Genomic DNA, 16,245 nt, shown 5'->3' on the forward strand with positions numbered 1-16,245 from the left:
CCTCAACATCGAGCTTGACGTATCCCAAGTATGGGATATCCAGCCCATTCGCTGTGGTTACTTGAAGCCAATTACAGGTTTTCAAATGGTTTTCAGTTTGGGGCTTAAGTTTTTGTTCAAAGAAGGCCTGGGTGACTCTTGATACCATTGAGCCAGTGTCAAGTAGGAATGCCCCCCTCCTCCCCCATTTTAACCTGTACCACTAGGCACTGTCCAATTAACCTTGATGCAGCCTTACTCTTATGAGAACCAGCAAACCCCCCTCCAGGTGCCAGGTTCGTAACACCACAGGGCGCTAGTTTCGCTGCTGATCCACTGCATTTGAACTTGCACCGGCCTGTCTGTTTTGTGACCTTTGCTCCACCCATCCCCCCCATTCGGTTTCGGATTGATCGATAAAACTGCTAATTTTGCAATTCATGTGAATGGCCAAATTGACTCAAAATGGCCACTTCAAACCAAAACGGCTGACATCCTGGTCAATTTTGGGCATGGGCTCTTGAGACCATTTCATACCTTTTATGATTGACATGTCCATCAAAATTTGTGTGGATTGCCACACATTTTCAATAGAAGGCTATTAAAGATGGTGATATCTCGAAATTTAGAGACCGTATCTCACTGAGCGACATGTCTTTGAGATGCTTCTAATCATCCTCGCATGCTAATAAATAAGCTGTGAAGCTGATTTCGTTGGCATTCAATTTGATATTGACTTTCACAGAAAGGGAAATTAAAATAATAAATACAAATTTTTATTTTTTTTTCAAAGTTTTAACATTTCAAACTAGCAATAAATAGTTTGGACACCCTCTGTCATGCTATTGAATGCAAAACTGTCCAAACTTGTATATAAGTATAAGCTTGTATATATATTTCCAGATAATGTGGAAATAAGTAAATAATAGGAATCAAATGGCTCGCTCTTCTCTACTCACAACCATGTTGTTAGTGGAAGCCGTTCACCTCAGTTGAGATAGGCTTTAAACTAGAGAAGCCACAAAAAGACCCTGGTGGATAAAAATTGGTTAATGGCCCAGGCCAAGCTTCAAGTTAACCTAACGGTCACCCTCTCGTGTGTCTCAGTTCTACGTGTTATCCGTGTTGCTCATCTCGTAACGTGGCACAAAAACTTTACCTTCACTTGTTTTTTAATTTATTTTATTTTATTTTTGCAACTGCGAAGTGCGCCACAGAGGACTACTTGAGCAAGGGGCGGCACAACAGTTGCTCTCAAGGCAGAGATGCAGAAAACGGGATGAACTCCATCGTGATCTCATTGCCGCTTCTCCGTAATGGGATTCCAGGGCCAATAAATATCCTTGAGGAAGACCACCGGTGCGATGCTCTGTTGCATAGATGAGCGTCGGCGCATTTGGTGTGTGTTTTTACAGACAGATAGCGAGGTCGTCCGGGGATCGCTTAAACTAAAATCATTGCAGTCGAAAACAGCTCGTCAGCCTTTCTTCGCCGCCATTTGCTCGCGATTCATTGGAGTCCCCCAAGGCAACGCTGCGCTATTTCACAGCAATACGGTGCATAAATATGCTTTCCCCCCTCCCCCGGGTACATGGAATTTAAATTACAACTCTAAAAGAATGGTGGACTCACAAAATCCCTAGTTATTTTTATTTTATGACATATTTCCCCTGATTGTTATAGTTTATGATATGTCAACACCGCTAGGACCTTGTTAGCGTTTTGTTAGCGGCCTTCTCTGATGAGGTTTTCCAACCTTTACTGAACAACGACACAGATTTGACTTATTTCACGTTCTCTATTGGAATCAAATGTCTATCTTAAATGTGTTCACCACTGCCTCACTTATTGACATTACATCTTTTTTTTTCATGTAAAAATATCTCCCATTAGACTGATTTTTCTGTATATTTCTTTTGGGGAGGATGTACGGTGAATGCCACTCCTGCCACCAAGATAGAGTTCTAACTGTACACGAATAGAGCACTCTGGCAAGTAAGAAACAGTGACTTGCCTTTTTGAACTTCCGGAACATTTCCTGTTTGTGTTTTTGTAGCACGCAAGCAGCGAATCTCACTTCTGACACTGATATCAGAGGAGGCATTCAATTGTTGAGAGAAGCCTGTGGGCTCTTTTGTCATCGATAGGCACTTGTGTGCTTGCCATAAGAATAAGCGCATTTTCATTTTTATGAGGGCCCTTGGCTAATTTCACAACATCCGCAAGTGGAGGTCTGCTTGCACTTGCTTACAACGATACTTTACACTCTTCGATCTTCTGCATGGACTCCGGCACGGCGCCTGTCCTGCGCTGAATTTAAAACTATGAGTGGAGCTGCTTTTATTTGGTCTGGAAACAAGTCGGCCGTGTTCACTCGCGGAAATGCCCTGTCTAAATGAGCTCGTCGACGAAAATACCCAAAAGAAAGAAAACTACCCACGCGCACAGTTTGTACATTTTACATCTCATCCATAAAGTCATTCCTGATGGCAAACTTTTCTCCCCCCAAAAGTCTCTTAACAAGCAGAGGCGACTTTGAGGATTCTCTTCACGGGTATCAGCTCGTCTGCCGACGGCCGCCGCGTTTGCGCTCTTTGCCGCCCGCCATCTGTCTCGCTCGGCAGCCTTTCAGACATATACAACAAGCAACAAAAGGCCTGAAGAGACGATGGCTACGCTCACTCGAGCCCCTGACGTCGTATGGGGCTGTCGCTTTCTCTTGCCTCTTACAAAACTCAACAACGACGCCGCAGAGTGACAAAAAGTACCGGTATGCTCGAAAGTCAAAGTATTGGCCATGTTGAGATTGCTGATCAATGTCTGTGTATTACTCATATTTCTCACATTTTTTAAGCCGCTTTCACACCACCTTCATGGCAAATTGGTCTTAGGCTACGGGGTATTTGGCATTTATTTTATTTGCTCAAGTGGGAACCAGTGAGCATTCGGACAGCGATCGCAGTAGCTCATGCCTTCAGTGTGTAGGACGTGGGTGTTGAACTCATGCTTTTTAATCACAGGCAGTGTTCTGCCTCTGATACTACCTCAAAGGCTGGCAGTGTTTTTTGTTACTCTTTAAAAGGAGGATCAGAAGACTTCCATTGTAAGTGGTTCAATCACATCAGTATTGTCTTATTGTCAGAAAGCTTTCACACAGAAGTGATGTTTTCTGTCATGATCTAACCAGCCTTGGGGAGTAACGGAATAGATGAACCAGTGTGACATATTCAGAATACCCCAAAAAAAGGAACTGTATTCCATTACAGTTACAGAAAAAAGTGTAATCGGATTACAGGTACATTTATGAAAGAAAAAAAAAACAGGGACTATTTTGCCAGATTACACTTTCCACGCGAACAGAGTTACGTCGTTGTTTGTTAGTGCCATCAGCGCAACAAGTGTATAAACTATAACAATTGTCGAACTGGCCGTGTCGTCCTCCACACGCAAAGGAAAGGAGGAAGTCGTGACCGCTGTTCACTGTTTGGAATGTACTCACATCCATCCATCCATCTATCCATCCATTAGCTGAACTGCTTTATCCTCACGATGGTCGCGGGTATCCTGGAGCCTTTCCCAGCTGACTTTGGGCAGGGGCCTGGGTTCACCCTTAAATGGTTGCCAGCCAATCATAGGGCACACAGAGTAGACAAACAACCTCTTGCGCTCACAATCACACCTACTGACAATTTTGAATGTTCAATTTTTTTTTTAATGTGGGAGGAATCTGGAGTACCCGCAGAAAAGCCACACAGGCAGGGGGAGAACATTTAAACTCCACACAGGAAAGCCGGAGCCGGGATCAAACCCATAACCTCTGCACTGTGAGGCAGAAGTGCTATCCAGTCGCCCACTATGCTACATGTATTATTTTAGTACTTTATTTTTATCCCCCCCCCCCCCCAAGAATATCAATTGAGAGTTCGAGATTATAGGTCACAATAGTGGAAAACATTTAAAAATTGTAAACATATTTTTTTTTTTTTTTGTATATCACAAGAATGTGCCATTTGAATAGGGGTGTGTAAACCTTTTATATCCACTCTATGTACAAGTCCAGGCAGAAACCTTATTCTTTTTATTATGATTGTGATGATGATGATTATTTTTATAAACAACCATTTTGTATTTGTTAGTAGATTTTTTTTAAGGTTTTTACATGTGAGGGTGATTCGGGTGTTGCATTTCATACCTTGTCCCTGATGCCCTGTCGGATGTTTTCCCTCTCTGCCTCCATTTTGGCATACTTGGCTTTCCGTTCTTCCTCTTGTTGCCTCAGTGCTTCTTGCCTCTCCTCCTCCTTCTTCTGGGCATCAGGGTCTTTCTCCTCCTCGCCACCCAGCATCTTGCCCATGTCTTTGGTGGCCCCTAGAAAGCGTTTGAGAGAGACAAAAAGTGTTATTTTCAATCATTAAGCTCAACTGTGTATAATTTGAGCCTGAGCCTTTGTAGGATTTTATGGCCAATGTTCAAAAGCCATTTTTGTCTGCGTACAGATATAAAATTATTAAATAAATGACCTAAAAGTGGGGCGGCCCGGTAGTCCAGTGGTTAGCACGTCGGCTTCACAGTTCGCGGGTTCGATCCCGGCTCCAGCCTCCCTGTGTGGAGTTTGCATGTTCTCCCCGGGCTGCGTGGGTTTTCTCCGGGTGCTCCGGTTTCCTCCCACATTCCAAAAACATGCGTGGCAGGCCGATTGAACACTCTAAAATTGTCCCTAGCTGTGAGTGTGAGCGTGGATGGTTGTTCGTCTCTGTGTGCCCTGTGATTGGCTGGCAACGGATTCGGGGTGTCCCCCGCCTACTGCCCGAAGACGGCTGGGATAGGCTCCAGCACCCCCCGCGACCCTAGTGAGGATCAATCGGTTCGGAAAATGGATGGATGGATGGACCTAAAAGTGGCTGGAGAGAAAAATGTATAATTTGGTGTAAATGGTCTTTTTTTTCTAACACAGTACATGAAAAGAGCTGGAGTTGAAAACTACACAATCAGACAAAAATCCCCATCCATGGGAGATTTCACACATTTGCATTAGTAGAGCTATACAGTGTTCATAAAAAAGAAAGAAGATGCACACAAGCTGCTGACATTGAGCCCAGACGGTGAAGCGTCCAAGTCAAACAGAAAAAGCTGTCACTTGAAACCAAAGCTTATGTGCCCGACAGCAGAGGTGAGCGGCTAGAATCAAAGTAGTGACACTAAATTATTACTTGTTCTCGTGATTGCCTTTGTGCCTCCCGGAGGGGATTAGCATCTCTTCATGCAAAGCGTCCACTTGGATCTCTGCTTAGGACCCGAGGACAAAGAGGCTGAAAGCGACTCTGATAATTTGGATGATGAGACCAATTTCGAGGCTTGTCTCGTAGTCTCATCTCCATTCTGAGCTCTTTAGATGTGCTAAACATGCAATAATATTGTCTACCAGTGACATTGCATAAAAACTAGTTGGCACCATATTTATGTCATGTCAAAGGTGTCACCTTGAATAAATGACAATTACTTGGTAAATGTATAAAAGTGCGTCCTTCAGAAACATTTCGAAGCAGCATTTGCTGTAAATGGAAGCTGAATGTTGAAATTTCATGGCAGGGAGCGCTAGGGGGAAGACTAATCCAGATGGTCAGCTTGTGTGTTCTTGCATGTGTATGCTGTCACTGCAACTCCCCTTTTCAGTCCAGCGCTTCCGCAACAGCAACTCGCAAACCTTCCACCTGCACTCAGTGCTCACTTTCAACGTACCGGAAACAAATTGATTTTAACCAGAGGCGAGTATCGTCATCTCAAGAGAGAAAAGAAAGAAAAAAAAGCCACGCCTCTCATTCCACCACTGGAGGACATATCGGACGTGGCCATCTGCTTGAGGCAGGAAAATTGATGAGACGGCAGCGACCTGGAGGTTCCTGACTGCCGTTTGGAAAGCAAGGTGTTGACAGGCCGGGACAAGCACCCGTCCGTCGTCGGACAGGCGGGGTGACAGCTAATTAATGAACTCCGACGATGTTCATGTCGGCAAGGGCTATGATCACGTCAAGGAATTTGTTGCAAACAACACTTTGTAGGGACGAGATGCGGGAATCTGTCCATCTGTTCTATTTGTTTCAGCTATACCACTCCTCCTCATCGGGGTCGCTGGTGAGTTGGAGAGTATCCCAGTTAACTTTGGGTGGGATGCACCCTGGACTCGCTTACAGCGACGAACTCAGTTGACCAAGATATCTGCTTCTGATTGGGGCTCATTTCAGCGACTTCTCTCGTAGGTGTTTGTCAAAGTGCAAGGAAGGCCCGGAATTTATTGCTTCAAACCAAAATGGCTGACTTCATGTTACATGTCATGCATAGCTGCTGGAGACTTTGTCATGGATCCATTTGAAAACTTCTTGCTTAACTTTGCTTCTCATTTCTCGAGGGGATTTTGCAGGATGAATATTAGCCATTCTTAAAAGTTTTTAATTGCAGATTTTATGAGACTTAGAGTGAAATAACTTTCGCTTCACGTTTCAGCAGGCTACTCCAATCCTCCCACGTTGACATTTTATCGTCAACTAATTAGCACCGCCAATCACAGTGAAATGTCATTTAATGCCAGCGTGGGCTCGGAAATGTCTTTGGGAATGGTAAGGATGCATTTCCGCTCATGTGCTAATTTATAAGAACAAAAATGTGTGTGCGTGGCGGGGGGTGGGATGGGGTGGGGGAGGTTCGTGCCTCCAGGCAAATAACTGCACTCCCCACAATATAGGCCTAAAAAACAGCAATAAGTAAATAAACAAATTAATTGCCTGTAATTAATACAACATATTCCATGTAATCATCTCAGTTCATAGACGACCATGGTCACACATAACTGTCGAGCCCACTTGACCTCTGTCGCTAACCAAACCATCCAGTACCCCTACTACATGACGTAAACTCCTTCTGCAGCGATGATGCCGCAACAGCCATGCACTGATTCATATGCAGAGAATGTGGTGTTATATGGAGAGAAATGCTCTAGTTTCATGGCGCACTTATTCCTCTCAAGACAAATAAAACACCTCTCTTATCTAAATCTAAACGCCATCATTCACAGCCCATGTGAGCTGTGTTGCTAACCAAACAAAAGCCCCTTCCAAGCCACTTTCTATGGAGCCAGTGTGACTTCTACACAGTGATTTTCACGCAAAGAATCTGCTAATCGATGTACTGTATATAAACCCGTCATTAAAAAGTTAACATTAAAATTCACCATTAACTCTTTCATTCCACAGGACATACTTGTACGTCTTTTTAAAATTAGGCCCCGCCTACTAAGGGCGTACTTGTACGTCTAAGTCTTTTTTTTACGTTATAGAGAGGAGTTGGGTCTGAGAATAAGCCGTTTGCATTGTAAATCATGTAAAAGAGGCACCAGTAGGTGGCAGTGGTCCCTCACGTGATTGAAATGCATGCTTTTACAAAAAGCTTTTTCTCCGTTTTTTTGCCCAGGAATCGCCATTTCCATGAAACTTAGCCATTTTGTAATGCCGATTGCTGAAGAATGGAAAAGATAGAAACATTTTTTTCTGCTGAAAGAACAGAGTCCAAACTTTATTTTGGTAGGCTCCATGTTTATATAGCATTAGAACCAAATATTCGGTGAGCCTTGCAAGATCAGTCAAAATCCAGTAAAACGCTGGGATTGAGGGGGTTGCTCCAGTGAAAATGGCTGGGATGAAATGAAATAACATCAACATGAAATCCATTTCAGCTTTGTCGCAAACGAAAATAGCAGCTCCTTCCCAGGCCCCTGTGAAATCATGAATCCTGGATTGTATTCACAAAAGCATTTCAGCAGAGGCAATGCAGTCTTCTTTCATATTTCAAGTGCCGTCAAGAGGGTGTCCTCCGAAGCTCCGCTTCGCTAATTTTGATGTCGGGGACTAATTAGCTTGTGGAGACAAAGTTGCTGTGTGGCAGCGCGGAGAAGGACGTCCTTCCCCAAAGACATCCCTCGCACCCCCTCGATGCGGTCGGCAAGAGAATCAGAGAAGTGAAACGACAGTGCAGGGAGGTGGTTGAACCCCCGCGGATGTGTTGGTTAATTGGTACACTCTCAGAAAAAGTACATTAAGGGGACCAATGCCTGGTCATTGGAGTTCTATTAGCACCATTAGTTCGATGTAGTGCTGCACATTGATCGTACCTTAAAGCAGTGGCTCTCAAACTAGGGCAAGGGAACTGGATAGCTTGGAGGTCCACAAAACAAAATAATAAATGCTATGGTAATATTTTAAAAGGGCATACCATGCCTACATATGGGAACCGGCGAGCTAATTAAAAAAAAAATTAGCTCAACTGTGATATGATTGTGATGTATCATCACTTAAATCTGATCACGTATCATCACTTCAGCAATAGTTATTAGTCATCCTTATTTAAAAAAAACGTACTTTTGAGAATACTCTGTAGAATTACTGTTTTTTTAAGAATAAAAATATGATTTCCAAATCAAAGGTGTATTATTAGGAGATAATGTTGTATTTTTGACATGTGAATGTCTTTCATCTCTCATTAAACTTTTATCTTAATATCATATTAATACAACTTTGTTGTCATGAAATGATTTTTGTTTTGTTTTTTTATCCCGACAAAATGTGTCCCTCCTGTTGGAAGGGTTCAAACCTTTTTGCTTGAAAAAATAATAGATTTCTTTCAAATCACATTATGGGTTTTTTCTTTAAAAAAAATGCTAAAACTCCAAAATAAGCACATTTTTCATTCTTATGCCCTATGGTAGTCATGTTCAATTGATGGAAAAATGTCTTCTGTGTAATGAATTCACTGGACTGAAAAAGTTTGAGAGCACTTGCCATAAAGGGGAGAAAATTAATTTTGGATTCCTGACAGCAGCTTCCTTGCCTATTTATACCGCGTCACTGTTCTGTAAAACAACACGGGCATGGAATGGGTTGAAAAAAAATTGATCACAAATATTTTACCTATGTGTTCCTGAGGTCGTGTGTTGGCACTATCGGCCTTGAACGACTTGAGATTTTTGTAGTCAACACTTAAGTCGACTTGATTCATTGATATTTTTCAGCACAATACAACAACAGCCCCATACCTTTTTTTTGCACCACAGACAGGTTTCACGTGAAGACATTTTGACTGTCCGTCCGGCATACAAACAAAAACAAATGATTACGATGAACAAATGTCATTGTTGTTTCAAGTGCGAGTCTTGCGCATGTTTTTCTCTTAAACATTGTGGCCTGTCTCATCTTGTGCTCCATTGCACATTATAAGTTCATAACATTGACGCGACAAAGATGGTGCTTCACTTCCAACCCACTCCCCTCTGTTATTGTTTTTTTTCTTTTGTTGTTGTGATTTTATGTCCAGTTTTTATATTTCTCTTATCTATTTTTACATTGTATTTCCTCATTGTCTGTACAGTGTCCTTGGGTGGCATGAAAAAAAATTAAATGAAAATTATTAATAAAATGAATTATTATAATAAAATGAATTATTGTTATTATTATTATTGATCGGATAAAGAACAAACAGCAGTTAAACATGTAAAACACCTACTCGAAATTGTTTGATGTGGAGTGATTAGTATAGCTGAATCTAGCAAGGCTAACCGAACCCGCGATCAACGACCAGTTTATTTTTATACTCTTGGACCCACGTGAAATGAATGAAGACTGTCGCCTTGTTGGCCGGACATTTTACTGCTCCACAGACCGTTGCAATCTGGCGACGGCAGCAGATGGATAAGTCAAAAGTCCCTTGTAAAATGAGCATTTGGAAAGAGTGATTTACAAGCTTTGCGTCTCTCCATCAACGTTTATATTCACCTCGTCTGTTTGGCTGCAGTTTCCTGTCGACCCTTTCGTGGTGCAGTTTTACTACTCTCGATTCGCCGGCTCAACTCCCAACCTCCTCTATCCCACATCAATATCTTAGAAACAGGACAATGAGCCGGGAAATTCCAGTGTGAAAGGGGCTAATACGCAAAATAGCCATGCATAAGGAAATAATATACCGTAATGCTAGTTGTTATGCTGGTTGTGAAGCGTAACAACTGCCATTTGCTTGTCCCACTCTATTGTGTTGAAAGCTGTCGTCAAATCTGACTGCGGCGTGAAAGCAACACACACTTATGACAATAACCTCTTTTCCTAGGTTGCGTGCTAAAGGCAAAGGGGTTTCTGATAAGGCGATTTTACGGCATCTCTGTGTTAAAAAGGATCATGTTGAAGGGTGATCAAGAGACAAGTTCAAGGTGGCTGGGCTTAGGAAATGATGAGCAGTGTTACGGAAAACTCCTGAATGACTCCAAAGATGGTTTGATGTATTTCCTTCATGTGGCTACATTTGCAGATTAAGTTTGCTGCAACCTTGCACACCGATATGGGGGTTGCCCTGACAACTACTGCAGGTAGCCATGAAACAACATACGGAGCCAGCGCTTGAATGTCCGCCACAATCACAGAACAGGAAGAAAGCTACCAAAGCAAAATAGTTGACAAAAATGAAACCAGAAGCAACAAAATCACATGACTACGGGGCATCATCTCCAACTATTATGACATAGCAACACTTTGGACAAAAGCCACCAGGAGTTCTTTCTGCTTGTAATCAGTAGCTTTTGGTTACAGTGAATCTTTTGATGCTAGCTGAAATTAGGTCTTCCGTGAACTATAGAAAACAATGTGAAAATGATTCCACTTATTTTGTGTGTTTTGTAGTAATAATTCGCTGGTTGCTTCTTTGATAAACGATCGCTATAGGGGTCGTAAAAGTCACTCAATTTCGTGACCAAATCACGACGCTGGAACCACTGGCTGGGTTTATGCAAACGAGCTCCACTCTATTGGCTGCCATGTTGTTCATGCTACTAGTCTCATTTTGAAAAATATTTCCACCTACGAGTGATTTCAACGAGATGTTTGTGTCCAAAACACGCGCTTGGCGATTGGTCAACCCCAAGATCTAACCATCATTGCAGAAGGGCAAAGTTGCAATGGCAGCGAGTTGGTTTCAAGCCCACTGCATTTTGTACAAAGCAATCAAGTCATTATTGATTTTATTAATATTGATTAATTCCCAGCTGTACTCTGTATTCTTCTAGGAAGTCTTCCGACAAAGTTTTGGAGTGAGTCTTCCGTTATTCTAGTTCTTCTTGTAGGTGTTTAATGGGTTTCTTCCAAACCAAACTCAGTCAACCAGCTTGCTCTGTTGCACTGTGAACCGAAAAGGCATTTACCAAAACAGCTTCTTCAAAAAAGTCTGAAAACTCCAATAAAGTGGAGAATTAAGTCCCTGGGTCCTTCCATGACTGCTGTGCAGTGAGTGTTGGATCGTTCAGCTTTGAATGGGCTTTTTAGCGGTCAACCAGGGATTCATTTGATCCTAAAGAGGGATATTGCTTTCTCTGCTTAGTGGGAAGCACAGCAGTACTGGAAAGCCCCCGCAAAGAAGTGTGGATGGTCGTAGAGAGTCGACTCAATCACCAAGGTTAGACTTTATATAACATTGAATGTAAAAACACACACACTTTTCGGTGAATGTGTGTGTGTCTGTGTGTATGCGTGTTCCTATGGGTGTGTGTGCCTGATGCAGACAAATAAGAACAAAATCTATGTGTCCTCTATGTCGCTGTGCATGTTTGTGTATGTTATGTCTGCATGTGTAGATATAAAAGCGCTGGTTTCCTGGGTGAGCGACCACATGAGGACGTCTCTCCAGAGGACGGGCAAAAGAAGAAAGACCTTGGATGGAGGAGAGGACAAGATGGAGGCTTAAAAAAACAGGATGGTTATGTGTGGTTCAATTAGAACAACAAAAGTGGAAACTTAAAATGTGAGGAGTCCTACTGGGGGAATTTGCATAGTTGAGCTCCAATCGTGAAAAAGAGGTAAAAGCTAGATGGGAAATGGAAAGTATTTTAGTCTAGCTGACAGGATTTGGGTGGACACTTTGGCAATTAGGCATGCAACACGAACATCCAAATTTCAACCCTTTGGGGTTTTTACTTTAGCAGACCCCAAATTTGTCCGATTGAGCACTAATCGGAAACGGGTAGCATTGGCCGTGGGATGATGCTAAATTTTCCAGTGAGAGTCTAAATCAAGACTCTCCAGGGTTTCATCCTTCAGAAAATTGCAACAAGGGAATTTGCCCAATGGAGAGCCAATCGGGAGCAAAAACAGATGAGCAGTATGAAAGTGCGAGGACTTCAGTCTACATTTTATGATGTGGCTTGAGGCTTTAATTATTTGCCCTACAAGTCTAAATGTCAGCCCTTTCACCCACGAGGTGAACTTGGCCAATTGAGCATCAATCAAAATCAAGAAAACTAGACAGGCCGGATCCTCTGACAATTGGCCATGTAAAGTCTAAATATCAACCTTTCCAGCAAGGTCCTACTTGGAAATTTGCCCAATTGAGCCCCAACCAGAAAGAGATACCCAAGACGGATGGCTGGCATTAAATAGCAAAGAATTTACCCTATGTCGCAGGATGTGGGTGATACAGGAAAGTCCGAATTCTGGAACTCTCGGTCCTCAAATTGGAATGAAATCTTACTAATGAATTTACCCCAATTAGAAGCAGGTATACCGGACTGATGGACGATGTTAAACTATGAGGTATTTTAGCCTTTGGGGACTCGCCCTGCAATAAAAATGTGATATCTAACATGCTTGTATGCAATCAAATCGCTGTCATTTAAAAGTTTTAAAATAATGTCACAAGAATAAATAATAAGTCAGACGAAACTAAGCTGCAGAGTCGAGGCTCAACATTCCCATTCGGCTAACTTCTTCAAAGTCAAATGGAGGTTCCGACCATTTGGTGCTGCTCAAAGAGCCGCATCGGTGCAATTCAACTCCCACGCTGGGTTCTTGTGAGCGTCAGACCTTGAAAGGTTGGGGAGAAAAAAATATTTGAAAGAAATCAAGTTAAATCAGCTCTGAGTCACTTTTTTCCATCACGCTGAGCTGGCTGTGCTGGAAGCTTTTTGGAACTTGCTCCTCCTCACAGCGAGCTAACAGCTAACAAGTCTTCAGCTCAAATAAGACGAAGACGGAAAAGGGTTTCTGTGCTAATGAGCTCATTTTTTTAAGAATTGGCTTGTGCCAAAGTTTTCCCATCTTTGAAAGGACTTACTTTTCCCCACCACTGTGGCTCACTTTTCAGGGTGCCGCCTTTTTCTACTGTGCAAGCTCGCGGTAATCATGAATAAGAAACAACATTGCACATGCATAAGCCCAGGTGATGCAGCGTGCTGTGGACTTTTTTTTCTCCTGTGGATTATTGTGAACCATCCTGTTTATTTCAATTGTGCAAGTGCCAGCTTGAATTAAAAACTGTAAAGGAATGATCGCACTCCAGTAATTGGATGACTCGACTCCATCACATGGTGGGAATTATTTATTTGTGGTACTGTTTATTTCTAATTTGAAAGGTTAGGGTTAGGGTACAGTTCATGAACAGCAAAATGCAATTCGGACTTAGAAGTCAAACAGTCACACGATTGGGCTGAAAGGCAGTCTCCAAGTGGCCACTTTGCAGCAGCCAAACTTTACATCATCCACAAGTGAAGATCTTTTTGCAGTTCATTATAAATATATCTTTATTTTAATGGGAATGAGTGGGAATCCAGTCAGCTGTGTTCACTCCCACAATGGCGCAGACCTCCATTCCTAGCTGTGCACGGCTATGAAATACCAAAAGATAGAACTCTACCCATGCGCAAATGGTCGACTGCACTTTACACTTGTGTGGACTTGTGCTGGGCACGAAAATAAGGCCCCACGACTCCAATAGTGCTTTTTTTTTTACACTTGTGAAAAGCATTAAAATAACACATGGCTAAACATGTGTACTAATAAATGTTTTGCCATTCTTTCTAATTTCCACTTTCATGTGCATTATTTCCCAAGGGAAATAATCTCTCTTTTTAGACTGTATTTGACTGTGTTTTTTTCAATCACATTTTATGTCCTCAAATTAAAATATTATACAGTAAAATAAACAAAGGCATGTTTTATACCAGCATGGGGAGAAGAAATCCAAAAATACAATTCATTTTCTTTCAGTTGTCCATCGAGTAACAAGAATGTAAGATAGCTAAATGTGGCGAAAGAAAGCACAGACCATTAATGACAGGAAGCAACCCCAAAACATATCCCAGAATCTCAGGCGTAAGAGAGGCGAGCAACACTCTTCTGTTTTCCGCCAGTAGCTTTACAACACACCAACACGCACACACACACACGCACACAAGGAACAGGCTGCATTTATCACCATGGAGGTCGTATCAAGGACGAGGCCGACAACACACATACACACGAAAGCAGTGAATGCTGGGCTTCGCTCAGCCACACAGCAATTTAATTGCAACTGCAAGACAATGTCCATCACATTTAACAACACAAGACCTTTGTGACTTGGCAGCTACCTGAGCTGATACAAGGAAATAATAGAATGAGTCACTTTTTTTTCTTGAGGGAGGGGAAAAAAACAATATTGTACTTGTAGTGAGAGTAAAGTGGCATTGTAAGAAAAAGTCAACATTGGGTGGCAAGCTGCCTGTTTTTTCTCAAAAGGCAGCTAAAATTACAGTATTTTCCGCACGGTAAGTAAGGCACACTTAAAAGCATTCAATTTCCTCAAAAGCCGACAGTGCGTATTATAATCCGATGCGCCATATATCTAGTATATTAAATGTTCTTTAAAGCGTTATGTTACAGCTGCAGTGGTTGTGAAAGCTCGATTTAAATAAAGCTGCATTGTATTGTGTTTTATTTTTTTCAGCGTATCTCCATCTATTGGATGCATTATGTAACCACAGCCACTGTTGTAGCTTCTATTCTATGGGCTTTATAATGCAGTGCGCCTTATAGTGCATAAAATACGGTACTTAAAGTTATATTTTGTTTCGGGGCTGGGGGTGGGGGATCATATTTTTCAAGGGAGAGAAATTGATCATTTTACAAGAAAGTGGGTTTAGATGAGCGGGGTTACGCGGTGCACTGTCTGTTCATAGCTGCACCGCACACATTTCTCAAGCAGCCATGTTTCCCACAACACCCTGCAGTCAAAGGGGGTTGGCACTTGTTCCTGTGAAATGAGAAAGGACAGCCCCCCTAATATAAATTTATATGATTTAAAGAACACTGTTTAAAAAGGCGTATTGTAATTCTTTATCCCTTGGCTATTTTGAGAGGTGGAAACGGATTCAATTTTGGTGAAAATTGAATCATATGTTTAACACATCCAATACAAAAATTCTGCAGAACCGTTCCAGCTCTACTATTGGACCTCATTAGAGTGCCCAATATTGTTTGAGTAAAGCATGACAAGCACAACACACATTGGAGCATACTCGTTCCGCAAGTTGTTGTTTTTTTTTTTAATGCTTCTTATCAGTTGGAGACACACAAGTAGCTGGTGGTCATGGGATTTTCCATTTGATATTACCAGGCTCTGTCCCGCGTGAGCCTGACAAATCTGACTTGTCCAAATAATCATCCAAAACAAGCAACAGGAAGCGGACCTTAGAGCATCTGCCGATGATTGGACGCCAAACGGCGGGAACACCGTGGCCTGTCACTTCCCCTCACGTTTCCTCATAGCTCAGCGGGCCAAACCAAAGCGCGCCAATGTGAACGAGCTTGGAAAGACAATTATCTTAGAGCAGGAGGAATGCCTGAAGCAGCAGGCCGTTAACACAACACCCGAATGAACTGACCTGAATGGACTGTTGCAAGTACAGACCACTCTATGCACTCCCACTTTTATCCATCCATCCATTTTCTAATTTGCGTATCCTCACAAGGGTCGCAGGAGTGCCGGAGGGCCGGACTTTACTCTCCCTACACTAGGTAATACAGTACTCCGATGCCATGACTGTAAGAATTGGTGCGCAGACAATGTGCTGTAGGCAAGTTAGTTTTAGTCTAATTCATTTCAAGTTCATTGAAATAATGCAGGAGAGATATGCCATGCCATGGCTGTGTGAAACTCTCCAATCCTCATGACAAAGCTGTCAATGCAAGAACTGGTCCGGCAGTGGTTTTGGCATGTAAAGCATAATCCGTGACTATCGCCATTTTATTTTAAGTCAGGCGATCAGCAATGGAGTGACTCAAGACACGATGTGGACAGTGTTGGGATGACTTGGGCTGTCATCAATAACAGGCAAGTGGCCTACATTTGTCGAGGGTTGTATCTCGCTTTAACATCATGTGAAATCCTCATTCCTTCAATTTGTCGGTCAGCATGGGCTGGTTTACG

General features: G+C 42.4%; 1 protein-coding gene across 1 annotated transcript in view; it reads right to left on the reverse strand.

Moving 5' to 3' along the window:
• The window catches only part of LOC127600542 (complexin-2-like), a 54,620-nt gene that overhangs the window by 3,935 nt on the left and 34,440 nt on the right, over nt 1-16,245 (reverse strand). The window contains exon 3 of the mRNA XM_052065205.1: nt 4,172-4,347. Coding sequence (XP_051921165.1) covers nt 4,172-4,347 — 176 coding nt within the window. The remainder of the gene's footprint in view (nt 1-4,171; nt 4,348-16,245) is intronic.

Source organism: Hippocampus zosterae, chromosome 1 (assembly GCF_025434085.1).
Source record: "Hippocampus zosterae strain Florida chromosome 1, ASM2543408v3, whole genome shotgun sequence".
Taxonomy (NCBI): Eukaryota; Metazoa; Chordata; class Actinopteri; order Syngnathiformes; family Syngnathidae; genus Hippocampus; species Hippocampus zosterae.